At 36.5% G+C, this 26,543-nt stretch overlaps 2 protein-coding genes across 5 annotated transcripts in view; one reads left to right on the top strand and one right to left on the bottom strand.

Annotated features, from left to right (window-relative positions):
- The window catches only part of LOC149489308 (nose resistant to fluoxetine protein 6-like), a 37,172-nt gene extending 22,468 nt beyond the window's left edge, over nt 1-14,704 (top strand). The window contains exons 4-15 of one of the 4 annotated variants that reach the window (XM_089711861.1): nt 200-372; nt 880-998; nt 1,680-1,784; nt 2,412-2,572; nt 2,828-2,928; nt 3,329-3,460; nt 10,431-10,596; nt 11,118-11,197; nt 11,581-11,806; nt 12,265-12,439; nt 12,810-12,952; nt 13,457-14,704. In XM_089711861.1, the coding sequence (XP_089567987.1) occupies nt 200-372; nt 880-998; nt 1,680-1,784; nt 2,412-2,572; nt 2,828-2,928; nt 3,329-3,460; nt 10,431-10,596; nt 11,118-11,197; nt 11,581-11,806; nt 12,265-12,439; nt 12,810-12,952; nt 13,457-13,585 (1,710 nt within the window). In that variant the 3' untranslated portion in view covers nt 13,586-14,704. Of the gene's footprint in view, nt 1-199; nt 373-879; nt 1,041-1,679; nt 1,785-2,393; nt 2,573-2,827; nt 2,929-3,328; nt 3,461-10,430; nt 10,597-11,117; nt 11,198-11,580; nt 11,807-12,264; nt 12,440-12,809; nt 12,953-13,456 lie in introns of all 4 variants that reach the window. The other 3 variants (XM_089711853.1, XM_089711846.1, XM_089711840.1) reach the window with 3 other exon arrangements.
- On the bottom strand, nt 14,702-26,172 carry LOC149489307 (nose resistant to fluoxetine protein 6-like). The gene is made up of 13 exons (XM_089711875.1): nt 25,825-26,172; nt 22,600-22,685; nt 22,077-22,179; nt 21,409-21,548; nt 20,214-20,964; nt 20,053-20,140; nt 19,608-19,736; nt 19,146-19,302; nt 17,608-17,777; nt 17,018-17,135; nt 16,258-16,435; nt 15,846-15,985; nt 14,702-15,307 (listed from the first exon to the last, which is right to left on the bottom strand). Exons 1-13 carry the CDS (start codon nt 26,117-26,119, stop codon nt 15,185-15,187), a joined length of 2,478 nt encoding a protein of 825 aa, XP_089568001.1. The 5' UTR covers nt 26,120-26,172; the 3' UTR covers nt 14,702-15,184.
- Nucleotides 26,173-26,543: the final 371 nt, after the last annotated feature.

Genomic DNA, 26,543 nt, shown 5'->3' with positions numbered 1-26,543 from the left:
AGTAATTTTTCGTATGAAAATTTACTTTATTTGCTATTCAATTGTGAACTTAATTCATCAATAAACACAAGTATCCTATCAAACTGATCTACGCTAGATTAATAAGTTACGTATTTTTCAATACCATTGGGCAAAATTGCTAACCACACTAATTCCAAACACCATATACCAATATTCAAACCATATTCCTATTCTTCAGCGTCGCACAATCCACCTCGGCCTCTGCCTCCCGCGCGCCTGCACGCGTGAACAAATAGCCGACCTGGTGGGTGGAGTACACGCACCCCTCCTGCACCATACCGTGGTCGCTGTCCGATCTCCAGAACATGGTGGCTACTCGTACATCAATGATCCCACCTTCCAGATCTTACTGTGAGTGCTTGTAGTTAACAACGTCTCAACGACTATGAAATCATATAAATAGTGTAGATTATTTGTGTATTTGAAGATGACTTAATTTCAATTCTGGTATTTCTAATTGTGAGGACCATAGATTTGGAATACAATTTAATGCTTCGTGCCACATGTGGTACAGAAAATATACACATAAACACTAAACAGCTCTGCACTCCTGAGCTATTGATATTTAGAATATGATAAGGCGAAATCGAGAAGATTGATTATTCCACCAAACGTTATTGTCCTTTCCAGGGTTATCACTCCAATCAATGAAGAAGCTACGTGTTCTTTGATTAATCCCCCCTTTGATTAATCTTGCCCTTATCTACCATCCTAACAACAATTTTACTATATCTATTGTAGCGATAATCGAGTATACTGGTCGGGAAACCTACCTCTTCCTCCACATCTATAAATAAGCATTTTATTGACATACTAATTTTTATAATAAAGATAATTAATATACATTTTTCTGTACAGCGGAGTATCCTGCCTAGTCACAATACTACTCATCACAGCCACAATCTACGACGTGATGATCGCGCGGGAAGTCCGCGCGCGCCGCCGCCGCGTCAACAACATGGCCGCCGTCGAGAACGGTAACACGCTGACCGGACTTGACGCTATTACTGTCGCTAAAGGTATTCGACGAACTACTGACGTACTACTAGTTACTACTACTAATCTGGAATGTTAGTTTCGTAGAAAGGTGTGGTTTGGAAGACTAATTTACCGTCTTAAAAGCTAATAGAAAAGGATTGTAGTAGACTATAAGGCCTTATCAAGTAACTATCTGCGAAAATAAAAATAAGTTATGAAAAATTTAAAATTTAGTATGAGCTATTAAAGCCCAAATTGCATTGATTGATAGAATATGACAATTATAGACGTTATCTGCAAGAAAATTATGAATTGATAGGGCAAAAGATGCTGCCTACAAATCTTGTCGTCTATATTTTGATGAAAGTTTGCGTTTCCTTTTGTGAGGCCCGACTAACTCAAATAGCTGCATGACTGACTGTTTAACTAACATGGACTTGTGGTGACATTTGATTAAAAAAACTAACACAGTAGAACTTTTACAATTAATTATTTGAAGGTAAGTATTTTTTTTTTATTCAATTTTAATACATCTGTATTCAACGTAAACTATGTACCTACTATGTTCTAACTACTTTTAAAATTCTCGACAGACTAAGAAACAAATTTATTTATACAGATTTTCAAATAAAGTTCAAAAAAATATAATACCTACATAACTATAATGATTATCTCCTCAGGCAAATCAATGTACAACGTGAACAACAACATTGCAATAAACAGCAACAACTCTGAAGAACGACTCACCGCAGAAACCGCGTCTACAGATGAAGAAATCAAACTCAGTAAGTTCATATAATCATACTTTACTGTCAATTTTTGCACCTTTGTAGTTAGAACTTACCTTGATTGCACAATTAATTGCACTAATTGTACGTAAATATTTTTTTATGAATAAACTAGCAGTCCGCCCCGGCTTCGCCCGTGGTACATATTTACGTTTTCTCTACATAAAAACCATCCTCGTACTTCAAGGAATATAATAAAAAAAGAATTATCGAAATCGGTCCACCCGTTCTCGAGTTATGCGCTTACCAACACATTTTGCGATTCATTTTTATATATAAGATTAATTATTGAAATATATGTCAGTACACTTTTATGATACTTATGCCATAAAGTAAGCTTTCCATACTTTATTAGTAAAACATAGTAAATTAGTCGCATTTTAATTTTACACCCTTTACACTGCAATATCTATAAGTACTAACAAAATATTCTCTTTAATTTTTATAACTTAATTTTATTTTAAAATTCATCAAATTTTTAAACTTTAAACTATAGAAATGTTTAATTGGTCTAATTTATAAGATGACAAAAGCTCTATATGACTTTAAAATTCAACAACATACAATTTTCCAATGAAAGATAAATCCAAAAATAATAATAAACAGATGTGATTCCCTCCCCAGGCGTCTGGTCGGAGCTGCTCCTCTCCTTCTCTATGAAAGCGAACGTCCTGCAGATCTTCGACCAATCGGTTGGGTCTGACACTGTTCCCGTTGTGCACGGTCTGAGATCCTTGTCTATGGTTTGGGTCATTTTTGGACACACGTGCATCGTAGTTTTTAAGGTGAGTGTGCATAAATTTCCAGTGCGCTTTAGATTCGTAACTGTCTTGAAAATATGTATCTATTACTTATTTAATGTTGAAATATATTAATGCCTTTGCGAAGCTTTCATAAGAGATCTTGCTTCAGAAGTATTTGAATAAAGTATACAAAAAATATATTATCATTATTAATTTTACAATCTAATTAGACCATACTATATTTTCAGGCTATAATTATTTAATTTCTGGTAGATAATTTTAAGATACTCATTTCAGTATGCTGACAACACTGCACTTCGAGCTATCCTGGAGAAGAGCTTCTGGTTCCAGCTGATCATCAGCGCGGTCTACAGCGTCGACACTTTCTTCTGTCTTGGGTATTTCATTAGAAACAATAATAAACGATTATTCGTTTAAGTTACGTAGCTTTGTATTTATAACTAAAGGTAATATTTTGTTATTCGATTTTCTGCAAAACAAGAACAAAGATATGCAATGAAGGCAATTTTATTTGTCTGAGAGAATATATAATCTCGTTGTCTTTTATCAATTATTGTAATGTAATAGAATTGACTCACTCATTTTTAAAGCTAAATCAGTTATATTTTTTGTTGAAGCATAACATTTGTAAGAATTAAGTTTTAACTTTCCCAATACGAATCAGAGCTGACACAATATCTTATACATTTTAAACATAACTCACAATTTATAAACTCATCAAAATAACTCACAAAACTTTGCTCACAATTCCCAAACTCACAGTACTATGTCCAACAGTGGCATGCTGGTCACGTTCCTGTACTTCCGAACTAACGCAAAAGGAAAACTGGACCGACTCACGAAGGGACGAAGGAAACTCACCGCAGGGCTTCTGCAATTCTTCGGTCTGCTGGGATATAGATTCGCTAGGTAAGATTCTGGTTGCAGCTTTTCGAGTTAATAATTGATATATTTAAAAAAAATTGTAAAACACGTTTAAACTCATGAAATTATTATATTTTCTCCTACCCCTGATAAGTGTGCGAAGATTGAAGTAAATCTGTCCGTTTAATAACTCAGGCCCCGGAATTACAGACACAATAGAAAATCTATTGTGTCGTGGACCGATCGGGCCGTTCGGGGCTCAATGGGTTAAAATCTAAAGTAGTCGTTTACATACAAACATGTTGGTTCCATACAACTAAATACATGAACAAAAGCGTGTCAAAAGTTGTTTAGTTATAAAATTCTTTCAAAATTGTCTAGATACATAGACGTGAGGTACCACCGGTTCTTAAACAGAAGTTTTGTTACGAGAATTAAAGCTTTACAAAAATTGTAGAGCTTTTTACGATAAAATAGAGACAATTCACAACACTAATATACAAACGCTACACAAACAGACTGACCGCACCGTACCTGTTCATGCTGGGCGTGTTTTTGTGCAACAACAGTTGACAACACTAACCTAACCCTTAATATTGTTAAACAGACTGACCGCACCGTACCTGTTCATGCTGGGCGTGTTTTTGTGCAACAACAGTTGACAACACTAACCTAACCCTTAATATTGTTAAACAGACTGACCGCACCGTACCTGTTCATGCTGGGCGTGTTTTTGTGCAACAACAGTTGACAACACTAACCTAACCCTTAATATTGTTAAACAGACTGACCGCACCGTACCTGTTCATGCTGGGCGTGTTTTTGTGCAACAACAGTTGACAACACTAACCTAACCCTTAATATTGTTAAACAGACTGACCGCACCGTACCTGTTCATGCTGGGCGTGTTTTTGTGCAACAACAGTTGACAACACTAACCTAACCCTTAATATTGTTAAACAGACTGACCGCACCGTACCTGTTCATGCTGGGCGTGTTTTTGTGCAACAACAGTTGACAACACTAACCTAACCCTTAATATTGTTAAACAGACTGACCGCACCGTACCTGTTCATGCTGGGCGTGTTTTTGTGCAACAACAGTTGACAACACTAACCTAACCCTTAATATTGTTAAACAGACTGACCGCACCGTACCTGTTCATGCTGGGCGTGTTTTTGTGCAACAACAGTTGACAACACTAACCTAACCCTTAATATTGTTAAACAGACTGACCGCACCGTACCTGTTCATGCTGGGCGTGTTTTTGTGCAACAACAGTTGACAACACTAACCTAACCCTTAATATTGTTAAACAGACTGACCGCACCGTACCTGTTCATGCTGGGCGTGTTTTTGTGCAACAACAGTTGACAACACTAACCTAACCCTTAATATTGTTAAACAGACTGACCGCACCGTACCTGTTCATGCTGGGCGTGTTTTTGTGCAACAACAGTTGACAACACTAACCTAACCCTTAATATTGTTAAACAGACTGACCGCACCGTACCTGTTCATGCTGGGCGTGTTTTTGTGCAACAACAGTTGACAACACTAACCTAACCCTTAATATTGTTAAACAGACTGACCGCACCGTACCTGTTCATGCTGGGCGTGTTTTTGTGCAACAACAGTTGACAACACTAACCTAACCCTTAATATTGTTAAACAGACTGACCGCACCGTACCTGTTCATGCTGGGCGTGTTTTTGTGCAACAACAGTTGACAACACTAACCTAACCCTTAATATTGTTAAACAGACTGACCGCACCGTACCTGTTCATGCTGGGCGTGTTTTTGTGCAACAACAGTTGACAACACTAACCTAACCCTTAATATTGTTAAACAGACTGACCGCACCGTACCTGTTCATGCTGGGCGTGTTTTTGTGCAACAACAGTTGACAACACTAACCTAACCCTTAATATTGTTAAACAGACTGACCGCACCGTACCTGTTCATGCTGGGCGTGTTTTTGTGCAACAACAGTTGACAACACTAACCTAACCCTTAATATTGTTAAACAGACTGACCGCACCGTACCTGTTCATGCTGGGCGTGTTTTTGTGCAACAACAGTTGACAACACTAACCTAACCCTTAATATTGTTAAACAGACTGACCGCACCGTACCTGTTCATGCTGGGCGTGTTTTTGTGCAACAACAGTTGACAACACTAACCTAACCCTTAATATTGTTAAACAGACTGACCGCACCGTACCTGTTCATGCTGGGCGTGTTTTTGTGCAACAACAGTTGACAACACTAACCTAACCCTTAATATTGTTAAACAGACTGACCGCACCGTACCTGTTCATGCTGGGCGTGTTTTTGTGCAACAACAGTTGACAACACTAACCTAACCCTTAATATTGTTAAACAGACTGACCGCACCGTACCTGTTCATGCTGGGCGTGTTTTTGTGCAACAACAGTTGACAACACTAACCTAACCCTTAATATTGTTAAACAGACTGACCGCACCGTACCTGTTCATGCTGGGCGTGTTTTTGTGCAACAACAGTTGACAACACTAACCTAACCCTTAATATTGTTAAACAGACTGACCGCACCGTACCTGTTCATGCTGGGCGTGTTTTTGTGCAACAACAGTTGACAACACTAACCTAACCCTTAATATTGTTAAACAGACTGACCGCACCGTACCTGTTCATGCTGGGCGTGTTTTTGTGCAACAACAGTTGACAACACTAACCTAACCCTTAATATTGTTAAACAGACTGACCGCACCGTACCTGTTCATGCTGGGCGTGTTTTTGTGCAACAACAGTTGACAACACTAACCTAACCCTTAATATTGTTAAACAGACTGACCGCACCGTACCTGTTCATGCTGGGCGTGTTTTTGTGCAACAACAGTTGACAACACTAACCTAACCCTTAATATTGTTAAACAGACTGACCGCACCGTACCTGTTCATGCTGGGCGTGTTTTTGTGCAACAACAGTTGACAACACTAACCTAACCCTTAATATTGTTAAACAGACTGACCGCACCGTACCTGTTCATGCTGGGCGTGTTTTTGTGCAACAACAGTTGACAACACTAACCTAACCCTTAATATTGTTAAACAGACTGACCGCACCGTACCTGTTCATGCTGGGCGTGTTTTTGTGCAACAACAGTTGACAACACTAACCTAACCCTTAATATTGTTAAACAGACTGACCGCACCGTACCTGTTCATGCTGGGCGTGTTTTTGTGCAACAACAGTTGACAACACTAACCTAACCCTTAATATTGTTAAACAGACTGACCGCACCGTACCTGTTCATGCTGGGCGTGTTTTTGTGCAACAACAGTTGACAACACTAACCTAACCCTTAATATTGTTAAACAGACTGACCGCACCGTACCTGTTCATGCTGGGCGTGTTTTTGTGCAACAACAGTTGACAACACTAACCTAACCCTTAATATTGTTAAACAGACTGACCGCACCGTACCTGTTCATGCTGGGCGTGTTTTTGTGCAACAACAGTTGACAACACTAACCTAACCCTTAATATTGTTAAACAGACTGACCGCACCGTACCTGTTCATGCTGGGCGTGTTTTTGTGCAACAACAGTTGACAACACTAACCTAACCCTTAATATTGTTAAACAGACTGACCGCACCGTACCTGTTCATGCTGGGCGTGTTTTTGTGCAACAACAGTTGACAACACTAACCTAACCCTTAATATTGTTAAACAGACTGACCGCACCGTACCTGTTCATGCTGGGCGTGTTTTTGTGCAACAACAGTTGACAACACTAACCTAACCCTTAATATTGTTAAACAGACTGACCGCACCGTACCTGTTCATGCTGGGCGTGTTTTTGTGCAACAACAGTTGACAACACTAACCTAACCCTTAATATTGTTAAACAGACTGACCGCACCGTACCTGTTCATGCTGGGCGTGTTTTTGTGCAACAACAGTTGACAACACTAACCTAACCCTTAATATTGTTAAACAGACTGACCGCACCGTACCTGTTCATGCTGGGCGTGTTTTTGTGCAACAACAGTTGACAACACTAACCTAACCCTTAATATTGTTAAACAGACTGACCGCACCGTACCTGTTCATGCTGGGCGTGTTTTTGTGCAACAACAGTTGACAACACTAACCTAACCCTTAATATTGTTAAACAGACTGACCGCACCGTACCTGTTCATGCTGGGCGTGTTTTTGTGCAACAACAGTTGACAACACTAACCTAACCCTTAATATTGTTAAACAGACTGACCGCACCGTACCTGTTCATGCTGGGCGTGTTTTTGTGCAACAACAGTTGACAACACTAACCTAACCCTTAATATTGTTAAACAGACTGACCGCACCGTACCTGTTCATGCTGGGCGTGTTTTTGTGCAACAACAGTTGACAACACTAACCTAACCCTTAATATTGTTAAACAGACTGACCGCACCGTACCTGTTCATGCTGGGCGTGTTTTTGTGCAACAACAGTTGACAACACTAACCTAACCCTTAATATTGTTAAACAGACTGACCGCACCGTACCTGTTCATGCTGGGCGTGTTTTTGTGCAACAACAGTTGACAACACTAACCTAACCCTTAATATTGTTAAACAGACTGACCGCACCGTACCTGTTCATGCTGGGCGTGTTTTTGTGCAACAACAGTTGACAACACTAACCTAACCCTTAATATTGTTAAACAGACTGACCGCACCGTACCTGTTCATGCTGGGCGTGTTTTTGTGCAACAACAGTTGACAACACTAACCTAACCCTTAATATTGTTAAACAGACTGACCGCACCGTACCTGTTCATGCTGGGCGTGTTTTTGTGCAACAACAGTTGACAACACTAACCTAACCCTTAATATTGTTAAACAGACTGACCGCACCGTACCTGTTCATGCTGGGCGTGTTTTTGTGCAACAACAGTTGACAACACTAACCTAACCCTTAATATTGTTAAACAGACTGACCGCACCGTACCTGTTCATGCTGGGCGTGTTTTTGTGCAACAACAGTTGACAACACTAACCTAACCCTTAATATTGTTAAACAGACTGACCGCACCGTACCTGTTCATGCTGGGCGTGTTTTTGTGCAACAACAGTTGACAACACTAACCTAACCCTTAATATTGTTAAACAGACTGACCGCACCGTACCTGTTCATGCTGGGCGTGTTTTTGTGCAACAACAGTTGACAACACTAACCTAACCCTTAATATTGTTAAACAGACTGACCGCACCGTACCTGTTCATGCTGGGCGTGTTTTTGTGCAACAACAGTTGACAACACTAACCTAACCCTTAATATTGTTAAACAGACTGACCGCACCGTACCTGTTCATGCTGGGCGTGTTTTTGTGCAACAACAGTTGACAACACTAACCTAACCCTTAATATTGTTAAACAGACTGACCGCACCGTACCTGTTCATGCTGGGCGTGTTTTTGTGCAACAACAGTTGACAACACTAACCTAACCCTTAATATTGTTAAACAGACTGACCGCACCGTACCTGTTCATGCTGGGCGTGTTTTTGTGCAACAACAGTTGACAACACTAACCTAACCCTTAATATTGTTAAACAGACTGACCGCACCGTACCTGTTCATGCTGGGCGTGTTTTTGTGCAACAACAGTTGACAACACTAACCTAACCCTTAATATTGTTAAACAGACTGACCGCACCGTACCTGTTCATGCTGGGCGTGTTTTTGTGCAACAACAGTTGACAACACTAACCTAACCCTTAATATTGTTAAACAGACTGACCGCACCGTACCTGTTCATGCTGGGCGTGTTTTTGTGCAACAACAGTTGACAACACTAACCTAACCCTTAATATTGTTAAACAGACTGACCGCACCGTACCTGTTCATGCTGGGCGTGTTTTTGTGCAACAACAGTTGACAACACTAACCTAACCCTTAATATTGTTAAACAGACTGACCGCACCGTACCTGTTCATGCTGGGCGTGTTTTTGTGCAACAACAGTTGACAACACTAACCTAACCCTTAATATTGTTAAACAGACTGACCGCACCGTACCTGTTCATGCTGGGCGTGTTTTTGTGCAACAACAGTTGACAACACTAACCTAACCCTTAATATTGTTAAACAGACTGACCGCACCGTACCTGTTCATGCTGGGCGTGTTTTTGTGCAACAACAGTTGACAACACTAACCTAACCCTTAATATTGTTAAACAGACTGACCGCACCGTACCTGTTCATGCTGGGCGTGTTTTTGTGCAACAACAGTTGACAACACTAACCTAACCCTTAATATTGTTAAACAGACTGACCGCACCGTACCTGTTCATGCTGGGCGTGTTTTTGTGCAACAACAGTTGACAACACTAACCTAACCCTTAATATTGTTAAACAGACTGACCGCACCGTACCTGTTCATGCTGGGCGTGTTTTTGTGCAACAACAGTTGACAACACTAACCTAACCCTTAATATTGTTAAACAGACTGACCGCACCGTACCTGTTCATGCTGGGCGTGTTTTTGTGCAACAACAGTTGACAACACTAACCTAACCCTTAATATTGTTAAACAGACTGACCGCACCGTACCTGTTCATGCTGGGCGTGTTTTTGTGCAACAACAGTTGACAACACTAACCTAACCCTTAATATTGTTAAACAGACTGACCGCACCGTACCTGTTCATGCTGGGCGTGTTTTTGTGCAACAACAGTTGACAACACTAACCTAACCCTTAATATTGTTAAACAGACTGACCGCACCGTACCTGTTCATGCTGGGCGTGTTTTTGTGCAACAACAGTTGACAACACTAACCTAACCCTTAATATTGTTAAACAGACTGACCGCACCGTACCTGTTCATGCTGGGCGTGTTTTTGTGCAACAACAGTTGACAACACTAACCTAACCCTTAATATTGTTAAACAGACTGACCGCACCGTACCTGTTCATGCTGGGCGTGTTTTTGTGCAACAACAGTTGACAACACTAACCTAACCCTTAATATTGTTAAACAGACTGACCGCACCGTACCTGTTCATGCTGGGCGTGGTGGAGGTGACGATGAAGTGGTTCGCGCACAACGCGGTGTTCGAGCCGCCCGCGCTCGACCACGAGACGTGCCCGCGCTACTGGTGGCGCAACCTGCTCTACATCAACACGCTCTTCCCCGTCGATCAGATGGTGAGATACAATTTTAAAAGAGCAACTATGGAGTTTCTTGCCGGTTCTTCTCCATAGATACCTACTGCTTTCCGAATTGGTGGTAATTGTTAAAAATATGAAATAACGATTCGAAAGTGCTTTTAAAAGAAGTCTAGTTGAAAAAATGAATGTTTGAGTTTCTGGCCGCGTTGAGAGTAAAATTTCAAGGTCGCATCATAGCAATACCCTCATGACATGGTGTAAGATGAGGATTTTGGAATCTTTGTTATCAGCCCGTGATGCAAAAATGACTGAGTGTTATTTATCTTAGTGTTGGACCTTCTTTTCAAAAGTTAAAAGTAAAGTTATTTTGAATGAAGATCAGTAGTTTCCTATGAGTAGTTAGTAGTTCCAAGTTCTTGATTTTTAGTTTCGATGTAGAATGCTTTTTAATTGAAGTTATTAGCAGTACAATTTTATTAATTAACTAAAAGTATCCCTGATAATGAGTGGTTAAATTAGTTAACAGTAAAATTTAAAATGATATTATTGCTTTCCAGTGCATGTTATGGAGTTGGTACCTTTCAGACGACACGCAATTCTACGCAGTTAGTGCGATCTTACTTATCCTAGCTACCAGGTAAGTCTTTCTTACTCTGTATTTATTATTAATCAATTATTAGTAGCGCAACGATTGATTGAATATTGTTTCAATAAATACCTACACATAAATGCGGTAGGACCTTCTTCTTTTGCACTTACTATAGTAATAACCAACACTATATTGTACGACTTTCTTTCTTACTTTAATATATTCCATGTCCAGTCACAACACACACACAGTGTAACAACATGTCATCTTTTCGATCGATTTCTATATGAACAAGTAATTGAAAAAGGCATCATTTTTGCTAAACTCGTATCAAATCTCCATGCTACAACAAGATTTGTTGCAAACGATACGGTCATATTATTATCATATCAAAAACCTTTTAAACAATCTTCTCCACTTTTATTTTCTAGCCACTTCAAACTCTCAGTGATCCTGACCGGCGTTTTCTTCGTATCATCTCTATTCACAACTGGCTACGTATCATGGAGCAGTGAACACATTCCTAACAGTGAAGACCCGTTCACGCAGTTTGACAAGATTTACGACAAGCCCTGGACCCGGCTGGGACCCTATCTCGTTGGCATGGCAACCGGCTGGATCTTGTTCAAGACTAACTTGAAAATTAGGATGGGCAGAGTGAGTAAAAGTTTTAAAAATCGTTTTCAAAAATATTTATGCAGTTCTATTTCTTTTTATGAATAAAGGAATGTTTCTGTTTAGCAAAATTTTATTTTTCCAGTATTTCAGGTTTCTAAAGGGCCATTCCAACTTTCCATCCTAAATATTATACAATACCACAGACTAATAATAATATACTACGTATACAAACAATACCCTACATACCTTACTCGTTGTCAATGATCACACACACTTGGTACGGTACGGCTTTCAACTCTACATACCTACCTGCTAATAGAGTATACATTGCTCTTCCTCCGACCACAACTTACGACTTTCAACTCTACCTACCAACTATTAGAGTCCAAATTCCAGATATGGTTCCCGGTAGGCTGGGTAGCTTATACGAGCACGCTCATCTCCTCCTACTCCTCATCTTATCAATTTACACCTACTAATAAAGTCCATTACCCCAGATATGGGCGACAGTGGGCTGGGTGGCATGCACCAGCACGTTACTGCTGCTGATCTTCGGTCTGTACCGCGCGGAGCTGAGCGCGGCGAGCGCGGCCGCGTACAGCGCGCTGTCGCACTCGCTGTGGGCGGCCTGTATCGGCTGGATTATTATAGCTTGCTCTACTGGTTATGGAGGTATGTATATAAAATTTGGATTTTTTTTACTTTCGTGTTTGGTTTAATATCAGGTTTTATGTAGTGTTTCATTATTTTAGTAAAGACTACTCTCTGTAACTGTACTTCATTATTGATTGATATGCCTAATTCTTAAAAAGTGTATTATACTGTAGTAGAGTATATTTATTAAACATACGAATAGTTATTTAAAATGTAACAATTTGTTCCTATCGTAACTTGGAATTCAAACTTGAAAGTAATAAGTAAATAGTCGTCAATTGTGAAAATTTGTGATTATACCTTATCTTACTTAATGAAACAAATATATTTTGTAAAAATCGATTTATTTTAATAGATAAACAATAAAAACCTAACATCTCCATTGCAGGCTGGGTACGACCGCTCCTCTCCGCGCCCGTGCTGTACCCGTTCTCCCGCGTGACGTACTGCGCGTACCTCGTGCACCCCGTCGTGCTGCGCTACGTCGCCATGCACCTCACGCACCCCATTCACTTGGGCGAGATGCTCGTGGTGAGTGCACACACATACACACAAACACATATACACAATATTTAGCAGTATTTTCCCCTCTATAAATAAAAAAAACACACACAAACGCAAACACACAATATGAACATAAAACAATACACATGCGAGCACATACTCTGAATACAGAAAACAACACATAACTATTAACACACATACGTTTGCTGCTCACTTTACATCGTATACAGTCACAAATCACAATACTCTGAACATATTATATAGAAACAAAATAAAAAATTCAACCACACATACACATACCTTGCCCAATTTACAATACATACACACACACATAGTACATGTACACGGACGCACACACGCGCACACCGTACGGAACTTACAAATATGAAAACAGTACAACAGTACACACATTAAAAACAAGAAATTACAGTACATTTACACATATTGCATACAGTACCTACAAATAGAACTTGTAACATTTTTTTTTTGTAAATTTCAACAATATTAATTTTCTCTCCATTACATTTCCAGTTCGTACTATTCCTGGGACTGACTGTGATATCCTACTTCCTTGCGTTCATCATCTCAGTGGCTTTCGAAGCGCCGATTGTCACTATGCTAAAAATTGTATCGCCGTCGAAGAAACCCCACAGAGTGTAGTCACAAATACTTTAAATTACATTGCTTTGTATGTTGGAAAATCATGTTCTAATGTAGATTTGTAACTTACATGTGAAGCAATGTATTATTTAACCCAAAATTGTCGACTATAGTCGAAAAGTCTTAATTTTTTATCGTGTGATTAGAATAAGTTAAGTTAAGAGAGAATTGACTCGTGTATATGAAAGATGTGTGACGTTGTTTTTTTTTATTTATATTGTTATTACAAAACTTTAAAATGTTTAAAGTTAGCCCAAGTGCACGCATGTCGCTTTTCAATGCACTGAAATGAGTCTCAAAAAATAATTTTTTGCAAAATAATATGCAGTTCAGAAATTTTGTCACTTTCAAACTGCTCATTTTCTGCCCATTTTATATCTTGAGGATTAAAGAAATTTCAATATTTTGTAAATTTAATAAATTACTTCATATTTTGATTGATTAAAAGGGAGATCCCAAATTTCATTTTTGTCACTTGCCTACTTGACTTGATTTTTCCTGATGTGTGCAAAATATTAGTAATGTAATACTCGATAGAGTCGTCTCATGTGTTAAATTAAATTATAAAAATAAAACTTAGCATGTAAATATATGTACAAATATTATAATTGTACACTAAAACTGTATAGTTTCTTAAGTTTCAAGAAATCAGAATCTAATTGACAATGTGTTGGATTTTTAAATCTATGGAAAAATGTGTAATCGATCAACAAAACAAAAAGATAAATAGTAATTAATGAAACATTCCTATGTATATTATACATATACACTTATAACAAGTATGTAATTGTTAATAAAATGATTTGGTAATTTGTTTATATAAATATTATTACATAATTCCAAAGACAACCGGACATAAGATTATGTATTCTTTCGAAATTATCTGCATGAATTGGATAAAAAGTAGGTATGCTTTCTTTAAAAAGGATTATGTTTTGCTCAAATTACTGTTTTTTAATTATTATATAAGTACTTGTGTTCACTGTTTATTGAATGACAATTATTATTATTTTAGTTATAAGTTCCAAAAATGTAAATAGGTTACCGCTATGTAAATATGCTGTAAATATTATCTAGTGTAAGGTTTGTACGATTTGTAATAAAACACAATTTTATTAATATTTCGTTTTATTTTGAGGTAACAATTGATTCTTATAAATAAATAAATAGGAATACTTATTCTAAAAGCAAAAGCTATTACAATTTCTGATTAATAACTATCATAATGTCCTTACCGACTAAACTAACGACTAAATTTACAGAATCAGTCAAATTGGAGTATTTTCGATACATCTCTATACTTTACACAGAATTGTTTTATTCCAGTAATAAATAAATGACTGCATACAATTTTTTGCTTTCGAAATCAAAAACGCAATCAAAAATTCACAGTAACATTTCTGAAGAACTGAACAAACAAATTTTTTGGAAACAATACAAAATTAAATACACACTATTTCTTTTCTCTTGTAGTTTTTAAAACATTTTTCTCTTTCGCAAATACTTTTTGAGAACAAAAATCTTCCATATCTTCCATTATTGAAAGAAAGCAAAACAAATCAATTTCCTATGAGCTTGTAACACCTAAGATTTCCGAGTCTATCGTCTATACACATAGTCCGAGAGCCTGGTGAGGAAGGCGCAGGTCGGCATCTCTACCAACACGCACAGACAGAACGCACACAACAACGTCACGGCCGTCACGCCCAGGTAGTAACACAACTGGAAATAATTGAAATATTTATTTATTTTTATTTTAAACACTTTATTGCTGCCAATATAACAATAAGTAGTAGGTACAATAAAAACTTAAGCTAGGACATACAACACAGAAGGCGGCCTTATTACTAATAAGTAATCTCTTCCAATATATTGAAGAATCTCAGAATGAAACTGTATTGGTATGTGATGGTGATGTTAAGGATATTTACAACATTGCTGATAAAAAAGATTGTTAATACCTAAGCTTTCACATAAATTGGTAAAAAATATTTTAAGCAAATATTAGCAGCATATAATATGTTATTAAGCAGATATTTAAATAAACTATTTTTATTTTTTATTTTTATTTTATAATAAAGATTGTGTCTTATGGGTTTTTAAAAACCCGTTATCAGCATTTTCTGAATTTAATTAATGTATTCTCATAACACGCAAAATATGTAAATCGTAAGCGGTTCCGGGTGTGCATATTGTGTGGGCCAGTGTGTTCTGTGTCTGTGTGTAGTGTATGTGTTTGTATCTGAATGTGTATACTCACCAGACACGCGAAACTCGCACACAGCGCAGTGTCAGCTGCGAGCAGCGCGCGCGCAAGTGTCATGTGCAGCAGCAGCGCGCAGTAGCACAAGCGACTGACACCACACCACGCTCGACTGTCAAGTAGTTGCCGCGTACGGTCTGAGGGTTTATATGTCCTTCGTGTTAAATTAATGGTAGATACACAAAATATATAAAATGTAATAAGTAGAGTTAATTAAGCAGAAGCGTTAAAAATTCTGTGATAAGTATAAAAAAAATATCTGAAAATGATAACACAGTGTCTATTATCCGTAAACGCAAATTGAAACAAAAAGTATTCACAATCTCATTAAAGGTTTTTTTATGTCAAAAAAATTATCTCTTAAACAGTCATACGCTACATGCATCTTTGCACAGTTTACAATACTCACACGCATACTTAGTAGAGCAGACCACCGCGGGCCAGATCCCCGCAGCGGGCCACAGCAGGTGCAGCCACGCGGTCACCCAGCCCGCCGCCACTGGCCCCATGCCCCACGATGCCCAGGGCAGTGCCCATGAGCCAAGCGCTGCGCAACATGACCATATCCACAGGGATACTGACCACATCTGACAAGATTATTTATCATTTTACTTTTTAGTCATAGTCCGGGATACATCGCCCATTTTTGCAAGTGATTACTATCAAGCTAATTTTTCGTGAGTAGCTTTATTTTGATGAGATGCCCAATAATTTCATGTACGAAACTCTCGATTGTGGTAGCTTACAGAGGTAACAAGGATAAAAATTTTTGATTTGACGGTTCTCAAATATTTATTACGCAATTTGTAGGACAATATGTCTGTTGAATTATATAAGTATTAAATAAGTGAAAATAAAAAAATCAGCTGGTTAGTAATCATTTATGATGACTTCGTTATCGATACACATTGGAAAGGGGGACTCTTTGATCAAACCATAGATTTTGTAGGACAAATATTTTTTCGAATAATTTAGATAATTATCTTGAGATTGAACAAAAAAAAACATTCAGTTAGTAAACGTATTCAGTCACATCATTGTAACCGTATATTTACACTGTATAGAGTAGGGTGTGTGTTCTTTACTTTATTCCAAAGAGAGGACTTACCTAGTGCTACTTATAAAAAATAATTAAAAGAAAAATGATATTTTAATAAATGTTCCCTTACCTTAGGTACGGTAAGCAGCCCGTCTATCCGATGTACTAGCCAGCCGGTAAGCACGCCCAGCACGTAGGGCGCCGCGTGGCTCCACACGTGACCCTCCCATGCGTACCCAACACTATTTCTGAAAGATATAGTTTTATTTTTATTTTTAATAATACCTACATAATTCAATCATTTTAATTTGAAAATTGCATTCCTATAAAGGTGAAATAAGGGTTGCTAGTTCGTTTGAAACTTTGTTATTTTTAATATTGAATTATGAATTGTCATTTTCATTCCCATTCTCAGTCATTCATTCTCCTTCATCCTCATCCTCAAGTTCATTTTCGTCTTCATCATCATCATCTTCATCCTCATGTTCATCTTCATCTTCATCTTATACTGAACCAATTTGGATGAAATTTAGTACAGATATAGCTTGGGACCTGAGATGGGACATTGAATAGGTTTTATCTCGGAAATCCCACGGGAAAGGGAACTGCGGGATTTTCTTTGACTACGCGCGGCTACGGCCGCGACAGCTAGATTCATATAAAAGACATTATTTTGTTACATCAATTTTAATTAAATAAAAATACTTTCTAGAAACTCACACAAAATCCTCCGTATAAGTAGCGATGACATCGAACGCAGTGCTCGCGAACAGCAACAACACCGCGAGAGACAGCACGAGCCGCTTGCGCGTCGCGAGCAGAGCGCACAGCACCGCGCCGCACGCGTGCAGCTGCGTCTCGGCAGAGAGGTACCACGAGATGTGCATGCACTGTAAGTGGGGATATATGTGTGTGTACTGCAAGTGGATTGTGCTCAGTGCTCGCGAAGAGCAACAACACCGCGCGAGACAGCACGAATAATAAAATGAAATGACTTCATGAACGACATAACAACATATTTTTACTGTCAAGACTGAAAATAGATTCAATTTGACAACACAATCCCCATCTGATAGAAAGTTCACTTTGTCAGCACAATCCCCATCTGATAGAAAGTTCACTTTGTCAGCACAATCCCCATTTATGAAATAATTCACCATTTAATGAATTCATTTGTTACAAATAATGTAATAACTGAAGAACCGTTATAAAGATTTTGTACAAACTTCACATAAACCATCTTCTAAATAGTCCGAATAAAGCTGTTCTTGAGTTATATATGTATAATAACAACGGAAGAGGCATTGATTTTGATACACTAATACAACTTATATTTTGATTTCTATGGAATACCAATAAATGTAAGTTCGAAAAAAAAATCTTTTTAGTACTTCTTTTTACATATTAACATTCAGCATACATGCACTAAATTGGTGCTGACTTCACATAAATACTATAATAACGTGTCACAATCTCCAACCTATAAAACAATAATAAATCAAACATAAACAACTACAATTATTACTTATTTTTAGGGGCATGATCAATATTGGGAGAAGCCACTGGCTCGTGATACAGTGTTTAACTAGTTCAGGAGTTCGGGTTCATTGTTTTTATAGTCCGGGATACATCGCCCATTTTTGCAAGTGATTACTATCAAGCTAATTTTTCGTGAGTAGCTTTATTTTGATGAGATGCCCAATAATTTCATGTACGAAACTCTCGATTGTGGTAGCTTACAGAGGTAACAAGGATAAAATTTTTTGGATTGACGGTTCTCAAATATTTATTACGCAATTTGTAGGACAATATGTCTGTTGAATTATATAAGTATTAAATAAGTGAAAATAAAAAAATCAGCTGGTTAGTAATCATTTATGATGACTTCGTTATCGATACACATTGGAAAGGGGGACTCTTTGATCAAACCATAGATTTTGTAGGACAAATATTTTTTTCGAATAATTTAGATAATTATCTTGAGATTGAACAAAAAAAACATTCAGTTAGTAATTAATATTTGAGAACCATCAAATCAAAATATTTTATCCTTGTTTCCTCTGGTAGCTACCACAATCGAGAGTTTTGTACATGAAATTATTGGGCATCTCATCAAAATAAAGCTACTCACGAAAAATTAGCTTGATAGTAATCACTTGCAAAAATGGGCGATGTATCCCGGACTATTACCTGTACATTACTAATAATGTCAATAAAGATTTTATTATTATTTACTAGGTACCATATTGGTATAATACCTGGTCTTCCCGCGGGTACAAGTTAGTGATATACAACAAGTTCCGCCACCAGTACGTGTGGCACGTGTCAGTCCCGCTCCCGAGCGTCACGCTGGCGTGCAACGCGCGGGACACCACTGAGGACGTGAATATCGCGAACACGTAGGGGGGGAGTAGCCTGGGGGGAGATGTTTATTTCAGTGGATTATTATTTTTCCATTTTTTTTATAAAAAAAAATAATTTTAAAGAATAGAAAAAATTCGAGCGCTAGGCGGGATTCGAACCCGCATCTTCTGCCAATCCTGTTTGATTCAACTAAACTTTTATTATATTTTTATCATTTCAATATTCTCGAAAAAAGATAAGAGAGTAGTTTTCTTTTGTTAATATTTAAAAAAATCACGAAAAATATACGGTGCAATATCTCCTGCTTTAAAAGGTGTCATCATCAAACAAAAAGTCATCATCAGCCCCCAACCTACCGTATAGCCCGATTAATGATAAAGCACATGAGCTGAGACAGCTGGCCACATGGTCCAGAACACCGCAGCACCTCCTCGCTGCAGTAGCGCCCCTTCAGGTAGAAGAAGTGGTGCGCGCTGAATATGCCGCTGCAAATAACAATTGTCAAAGAATAGGATAGAAAATAAATACGGCAGAACGGAACAGAAGAGAACAGGACGGAACAGAACGGTACAAAACAGAAAAAAATAGATCAGAAAAGTATAAAGGAAGAATAGAACAACTTTTTTGAAGAACACGTCACAGGCCAACTTATTAATAATTAATTAATAAGACCTTGATGTTTCAACCCAATGTGTTAATTTTAAGCTTGCCATTAGGAAAATATTTTGCAGTCTACATGGTTTATATTAATTTATGAGTGATTAAAAATGCTTTAATTTGATAGAACCTAAAAATACTGACCTCACAAAAAACAGAGTATCAAACGCGAGCGTTCCAGTTGCCAGTATATTATAATACATATTACTGGGATCATTTATATCCCCGCTATCTGAAATACAACAAATACAGCACACAATAATTATACTACCAATTAAAATAACACCAGAAAATATCAGACTCACTTGAAACATAGCTAACAGTGACAGCTACGTGTATAAAAATTATCCAAAACGTTGCGATAATTTTAACAGCGTGTATCACGGACAGATCCTTGTTCGCCAGATTCGTGTTGAAGACCCTCATCCAGCTGTGCTTTATCGAGAAACTCAGCAACAGATCCTTCATTAAACCGTTAGTTTTCTTGACTTCTGTGTTCAAGCTTGCGCAGGAGTTGTATTTCATCCTCGGACACGGCGGGAAATTGTCAAATTGTCTCGAAATAGCGCATTGTTTCCTATATTTCCCGCATCTCCTGCAATTCCCGGTCCCCTCCATGTTTACTACGCCCAGCGTAATTGAAGGAGGTAGTTTTGGATCGCACAGCTTTAACGTCCCAGCATTATTTGCGTTCTTCATTACTGCATCCACTATCACTGGCCTTGTGATTGTTTTCCTGTCAATTTCTTCCTTATTCATGGGTTTATTTAGGTTTAACGTTTGGTGGCTTGCTGCGAAGACATCTAGATCTACCAATGTTGCTATTACAGATAGCAATATAAAAATTATCGTGATCAGAATGGTCAGGACAGCGACCACGTCGTCTTTAATGTCGTAACCTTGTATTTGTTTAATGGATGTGATTTTAACAGATCTGCTGAGGGAGTTGTTGTACTTTAAGTGATCGTTGAGCATGATCGAGAAGTTTATAATGGAGACGATATCTTCAGACGCGCAGGATCTTGGCAAGCAGACGCCCAGTATCACATCGTATGACTGTAATGTGATAATTAAAGTGTTAGACACAAGAAAGTAAGTTATTTTATATGATGTTAAATTTAAGCCATTTTTCGGTACTCGATAAAAAAATAGACATTAATATATTTTATTAATATAAGTGAAACGTAATAATTTTGATATTAATTTTATATAAATTCGGATATATTTTGTTGCACTTGGGATGAATTCACGCGAGTAGCTTTATTTGTAATATGCTATAAAAAGTGATAATTAATGTCTTTATTTGTATGTTAAATATTTATAATTTCAATGTAACCAATTAAATGTAAAACCACTATCGTATTGGGAAACTGTAATGTTAGTGTGTGTTTTTTGAATAAATAAATAAATAAATAAATAAATAAATATATTTTCCATGAACTTTCCATAGGTGTCAGAGTAATAAAGTATTGCGCAGTATATATTATTTTCACCCCTCACCTTAGCCAAAGCCAAGCTAGTGAGGTTGAGCTGCAGCTGCAGGGCGGAGTACCCGAGGGCGAAGGGCGGCGCGTTGTCCGCGCGGACCAGCCGCCGCACCAGCTCGTCGCGCTGGACCAGCGCATGCCAGTCTTGCTGGTCTGCGTTATTATTAAGTATATTTTATATTTATAAATAAGTTTATTTTTACCAAAATCTAAGTCTGAATATATACAATTTTATTTATATAATAGTCAATAGTTTAGTTAGATATAAATTACATCGCAAAGCAACTAAATCCTTAGCTTTCAGGGTACAGTTTTGATATAATAAAATATAATATTCATTTTACAAAAAATTGCAAGTTTCACACAACAATAAAATATAATTTTCGTACATGATAAAATATATAGTTTAATGTACGATAAACGTGTATAAATGTACACTAAATAATAAGCATTCACGTCTAGCTACAAGATATGGACGTTTTTTATACTTTTTTAGGTACTGTAAAATTATATTGAGGAGACGAAAAGTTGTGAATCACGCTTGATACTATCAAAATACATATATATCTTCTTTTTCATTTTGATTGCATTTTAATTTTCTATCTTTATATTACATAATTTAATTCTTGAAAGATGGCCTAATACCTTATCCTAAATCTGAAATCAATAAAAAATACTTACTCCGACCAAAATTCGTGTTCCCCTTGAGCAACGTCTTGAGATAGTCCCCACTATAAAACTCTCCCCAAGTTTGATCTTGCTCTTGAGACTCGTATGCATTGTTCTGAAATATTACAATATATTCATTATCTAGCTGTGCTCCGCGGTTTTACCCGCAGTGCTCCACTCCTGTTGGTCTTAGAGAGATGATAATATATAGGCATACAGCCTATAGCCTTCCTCGATTGAACGCGCAAATCACAGGAACACACAGGTCAAAAATCGTGAAAAAATCAAAATCTTTCAAATCACAGGTCCGATTTGAAAACATTTTCTTTCAGTATTAGATAGCCCATTTATCGAAGAAGGCTATAGGCTTACTTATATATCATCACGCTAAGACCAACAGGAGTAGAGCAATGCGGGTGAAACCGCAGGGCACAGCAGTCATTCATAATGAGCAACAGCAGTTAGAATACTAATAAAAACAGAAAAAGATGATAAAGAGTTTAAATTGCTTCCATTATTAACAACTAGAACGTACCAGAATTTGGCATTGTTGTTTGGACCCCAACCAGAACTTGTTTCCCGTGAAGAATGATGACGAATATCGGCCTGATGCATCTGCAGCTACAAATTGAAAAGCCCACTATTTATGAAAATAATTCTAATGGATTTAGGTTTGAAGTGAAAAATATAACTACATAGTTATTGTACAAAAATAGACTTATAAATGTATACAAATAAATTTTATAACACTACTATGATCTGTACAGACAAACGTTGTCTGCTTGCCATAAGGGTATAAAAAATAAATATATTGCAAAATTTCATGAGAATCAGTTCAGCAGTTTTGGAGTAGTATTGTTACTTACTCGTGTTACAATATTAATAATTGTCACACGAGAATTTTATATGTAGAGATTTTTCCTATGACCGGTTATTTAATATTATCCGTAGTTTGTATTAACTATGTATGTCGACAATTTGAAATCATTACTTTTTGGTTTGGTTAGGGCATGGGTATTTTATTTATTTTAAATTAGTTTTGGAATAAGCAAATCCTAAGCATAACTCAAAATGCGTTTATAAACTGTCCGTTTTTGAACGACAAAATTATACGATTTGCCTGCGACATATCAATCGGTTCATTTAAAAATTGTGTTAGGTATTTAAGCAAATACCTATAGTAAACGGATATTACGTAGTTCAGTTAAGTTGTTAATAAATTCCAAAATGGATTAACTGTATCTACATACAAACTGGATTAAACAATGAATTACGATTTTACGCATCACTAGATTATTGTTATTTTTGCGAAGAACAACTTGTATTAAACAGCAAACTTGTTCACAAATAAAATATATGTGCGACATTGATTATTGTAAATAATAAATAATAATAAGGTTTATTTTTATCATCCCTATGAGTAAAATTAAATAAAAGGCTCCTTAATTCTCGTAATATAAATCTTGCGCGTGTGAAACAAACATTTTATATCTACTTTCAGCCGGGAAAACGTTATTGCTTGCGCTTGCGCTATTTATGAATGCTGATTTCATCAAATTTGTTTTGATTTCAAACTAATCATAGGTTTCCCTAGCAAAATTCGTTAGACAATTTTCCATTTTCAAATTCCTGATTCATTTTAAATTTTACTTTCAAAAAGTATCTAGCGTTCATTGTTGCCCGAAATGTTTGATTTAAATGCGCTTAAATTATTTAAATATACTGATAAACATTTGAAGATAAACAAAATAGAAATTGTCGGCACGTTAGTTAAAACACATAATTGCCTTAATGACTGAGTATTATTTCATCAAGTTTTTACCGCAATCACGAGATGCTCTCGCCGTCTGTCACGCAAAAATAGCCTTTATTATAATAATGTCATACCTCAATATTTACATTTTTGAAATAGAGAACTTTTCATGACAAATAAAGGTACTAACCGCAGCAAAACTCAAAAGCAAGAGTATGATTAAGTACGGTCCATTATTTTCTTAATCTCTGTTGTAAGTTTATGAAATATGGAAGTAGTTAGCATTAGCAGATGGGACTTTTTCGACCCCAACGATCTGAAGTTGTTTTATTAATTTAACATATGTACCTATATTAGATCTATGTGATATGTCTCTTCTGTACCTTTTTAGAGCGAGCAGAGAGACTTCAGGCGTCCAGATCGTAGCACGAGCCAAAGTGCCTAACAAAATATTTTCATTGAACACATTGCTTTGTTCATAGATCATCATGATGTTGATAAATAGGTAATAGAAGTCATGGAATGTAAATATATAACTAAATTCTTGAAACAAGAGTTAAAAAATATTGAAAAATATATCTTTTTTTAATTAAAAATAACGCGAAAGCCTCGATAAAAAATTACCATTAGAACTTTTGGCTCTACCTTTAATGCCGGCTCTACATTCTACAACCGGCGCTGATAGCGAATTAGCGGATTAGCTGCGGTTTTCTTATGAAAATCTGTGTTGCCGAGTTGAGTTTTTCCGTATGTTAAATAACCACTAATAAATAATAAAAAATCCAAAAGTGCACGCCTCATAATTTTTTTTTAATAAATATTTATTAATTATTATTTTTGTTTATTTAATAACAATTAAACCACATCGAATCAGACCCTGAAAAATGAAAGGGTTCTATTCCTGAGCATACTCAAGCGTAAGAGAAAAAAAAAGACTCGATTAGTAAAGTATTTCGGTCGCTATCGTGTTAACAAGAAAAAGGATCCGCACATACAGACACACGGACGTCCAAGACAGAACTTTTTTAAACTGTTTTTTAACTAGTTTAAATAACAAAAATGACATCAAAAATATCATGAACGTTAAAAATAGTGTTTTTTCTTAATATGTGTGTGTATGTATTATCTTACAAGTGCAATGTATGATACATAAAGACATTTTAAGTTTGAAAAATCAGATGTTTTGCGCGAAGCGACAGTAGTACCCACCTCAACGCTTCGCTTATGAGGCGTGCAAAAGAAGCAAGCATCTTTTAGCTATGAGTTACAAACTTTTTATTTAGTTTATGTGTATTTCAAATATGGGTTTCAGGATTTCCAGTATGAATTGTACATAATTGCAGTGGACTTCCTCAAGTTTCTAATTTTATTAGTTTGACAAATCTTTAACCTAATAACTTGCTAATACCTACTTGAGGAATTAATAGAAATCTTAAAAACAGGGATTTCTCCAATTACAGGGTAACAATATTAACTTTTTATTTACAGTAGTTTAATTCTCATTTATCTGTAATTTCACAGACTAATAATAATATACTACGTATACAAGTAATGTCATTGACAGTGCATCATCTCACGAGATGCGCTGGCGCGTGACACTTTTGCTTTCGATGCGTTTACATTATCATAATTACGATCTTCCTACGAATCGTTGTTTACTTCTATGAGAGTAATCGCACGTAAATATTATGACTTATAAAAGCAAATGTTTTATAATTTTATGTGCGTGGAAATAGCGCGAGATTTAAATTTAAATTTTATATACAATGTTACATTTATGCTTATTACTTTCACATCTTAAATGACGTAAACAAAGTTAAAATTAGTTTTATACTAATTAATAATTACCGCTAAAATTTTAAAAAAATATACACCTATTTTTTACTTTACATAAATTAATTCAAAAATACATAATTTATATTATTACGTTAATTGCATAATGCTTATCATCATATATATCATCATAAAAAATTAGTCTTCTATAATATTATACAAACAAATACTTACTTTTATATGCCCAAGCGTGACCATCCAAATAATCTTTGAAAAACACACTCAATTCGGTCCAACAATACCTATCCAAACTCAAATGTACACCATTCTTTATTTTCGGCCACACGAGCGCGAGAAAAGAAGGATCATAGATAATAAACAAATTGTCCATCAATTGTTCATGAACGTGTATACTCTTTGACTTTTCGCGGGAATCTTTTTTCGAATATGCATTTTGGCGCGAAATTACATTTGCACAATTTGTGAAACTTAAAAATACCAAAGCAACGAAACACACTCTAAAATACATTTTACGTAATTTGTATAACTTGTTACACGGATTCGTTTGAGCGTGCGCGTCGGTTGCGATCACAAACAACAATAAATAGGTACAAAATCTTTAGCGACGCACGCATACGTTTAAGAATTAATTCGTAAAGCCAACAACCGTTAATTGCACGTATATCATTAAACATTATGAAAGGGGATTGCCAGCTAATTGTAAGTTGTAGAAACAATGCATTTTTATGTAAATTGGGTGCAATTATTTGCATATGGGCTTAGTATAAAACCAGAAGTTGTTTATTCATAACAATCATAACTATATGTGTTATTGTTTCCCACGTGTACTAAAATACAGTATTTTATTATTCCTCTTGGGTTAGAAGGTAGAACCTCTGTCATAGTTTTTCAATAATAATACTCAAATTATTAAATTTTTCTTTCATATACCA

Source organism: Colias philodice, chromosome 3 (assembly GCF_061535455.1).
Source record: "Colias philodice isolate Cphi_HAF_F1 chromosome 3, ilColPhil1 Martin Lab GWU primary, whole genome shotgun sequence".
Lineage (NCBI taxonomy): Eukaryota > Metazoa > Arthropoda > Insecta > Lepidoptera > Pieridae > Colias > Colias philodice.
This window is presented reverse-complemented; position numbering and strand designations above follow the sequence as displayed.

Bases quoted from the DNA above. Each gene is read 5' to 3' on its own strand.
- LOC149489307 (XM_089711875.1), bottom strand. From the start codon at position 26,119: ATGTATTTTAGAGTGTGTTTCGTTGCTTTGGTATTTTTAAGTTTCACA. The intron at 22,686-25,824 runs GTAAGTATTTGT...TTCAATTTGTAG, and splicing joins TCACGCTTGGGCATATAAAA to CTGCAGATGCATCAGGCCGA. The intron at 20,141-20,213 runs GTGAGTCTGATA...GTTGTATTTCAG, and splicing joins CACTGTTAGCTATGTTTCAA to ATAGCGGGGATATAAATGAT.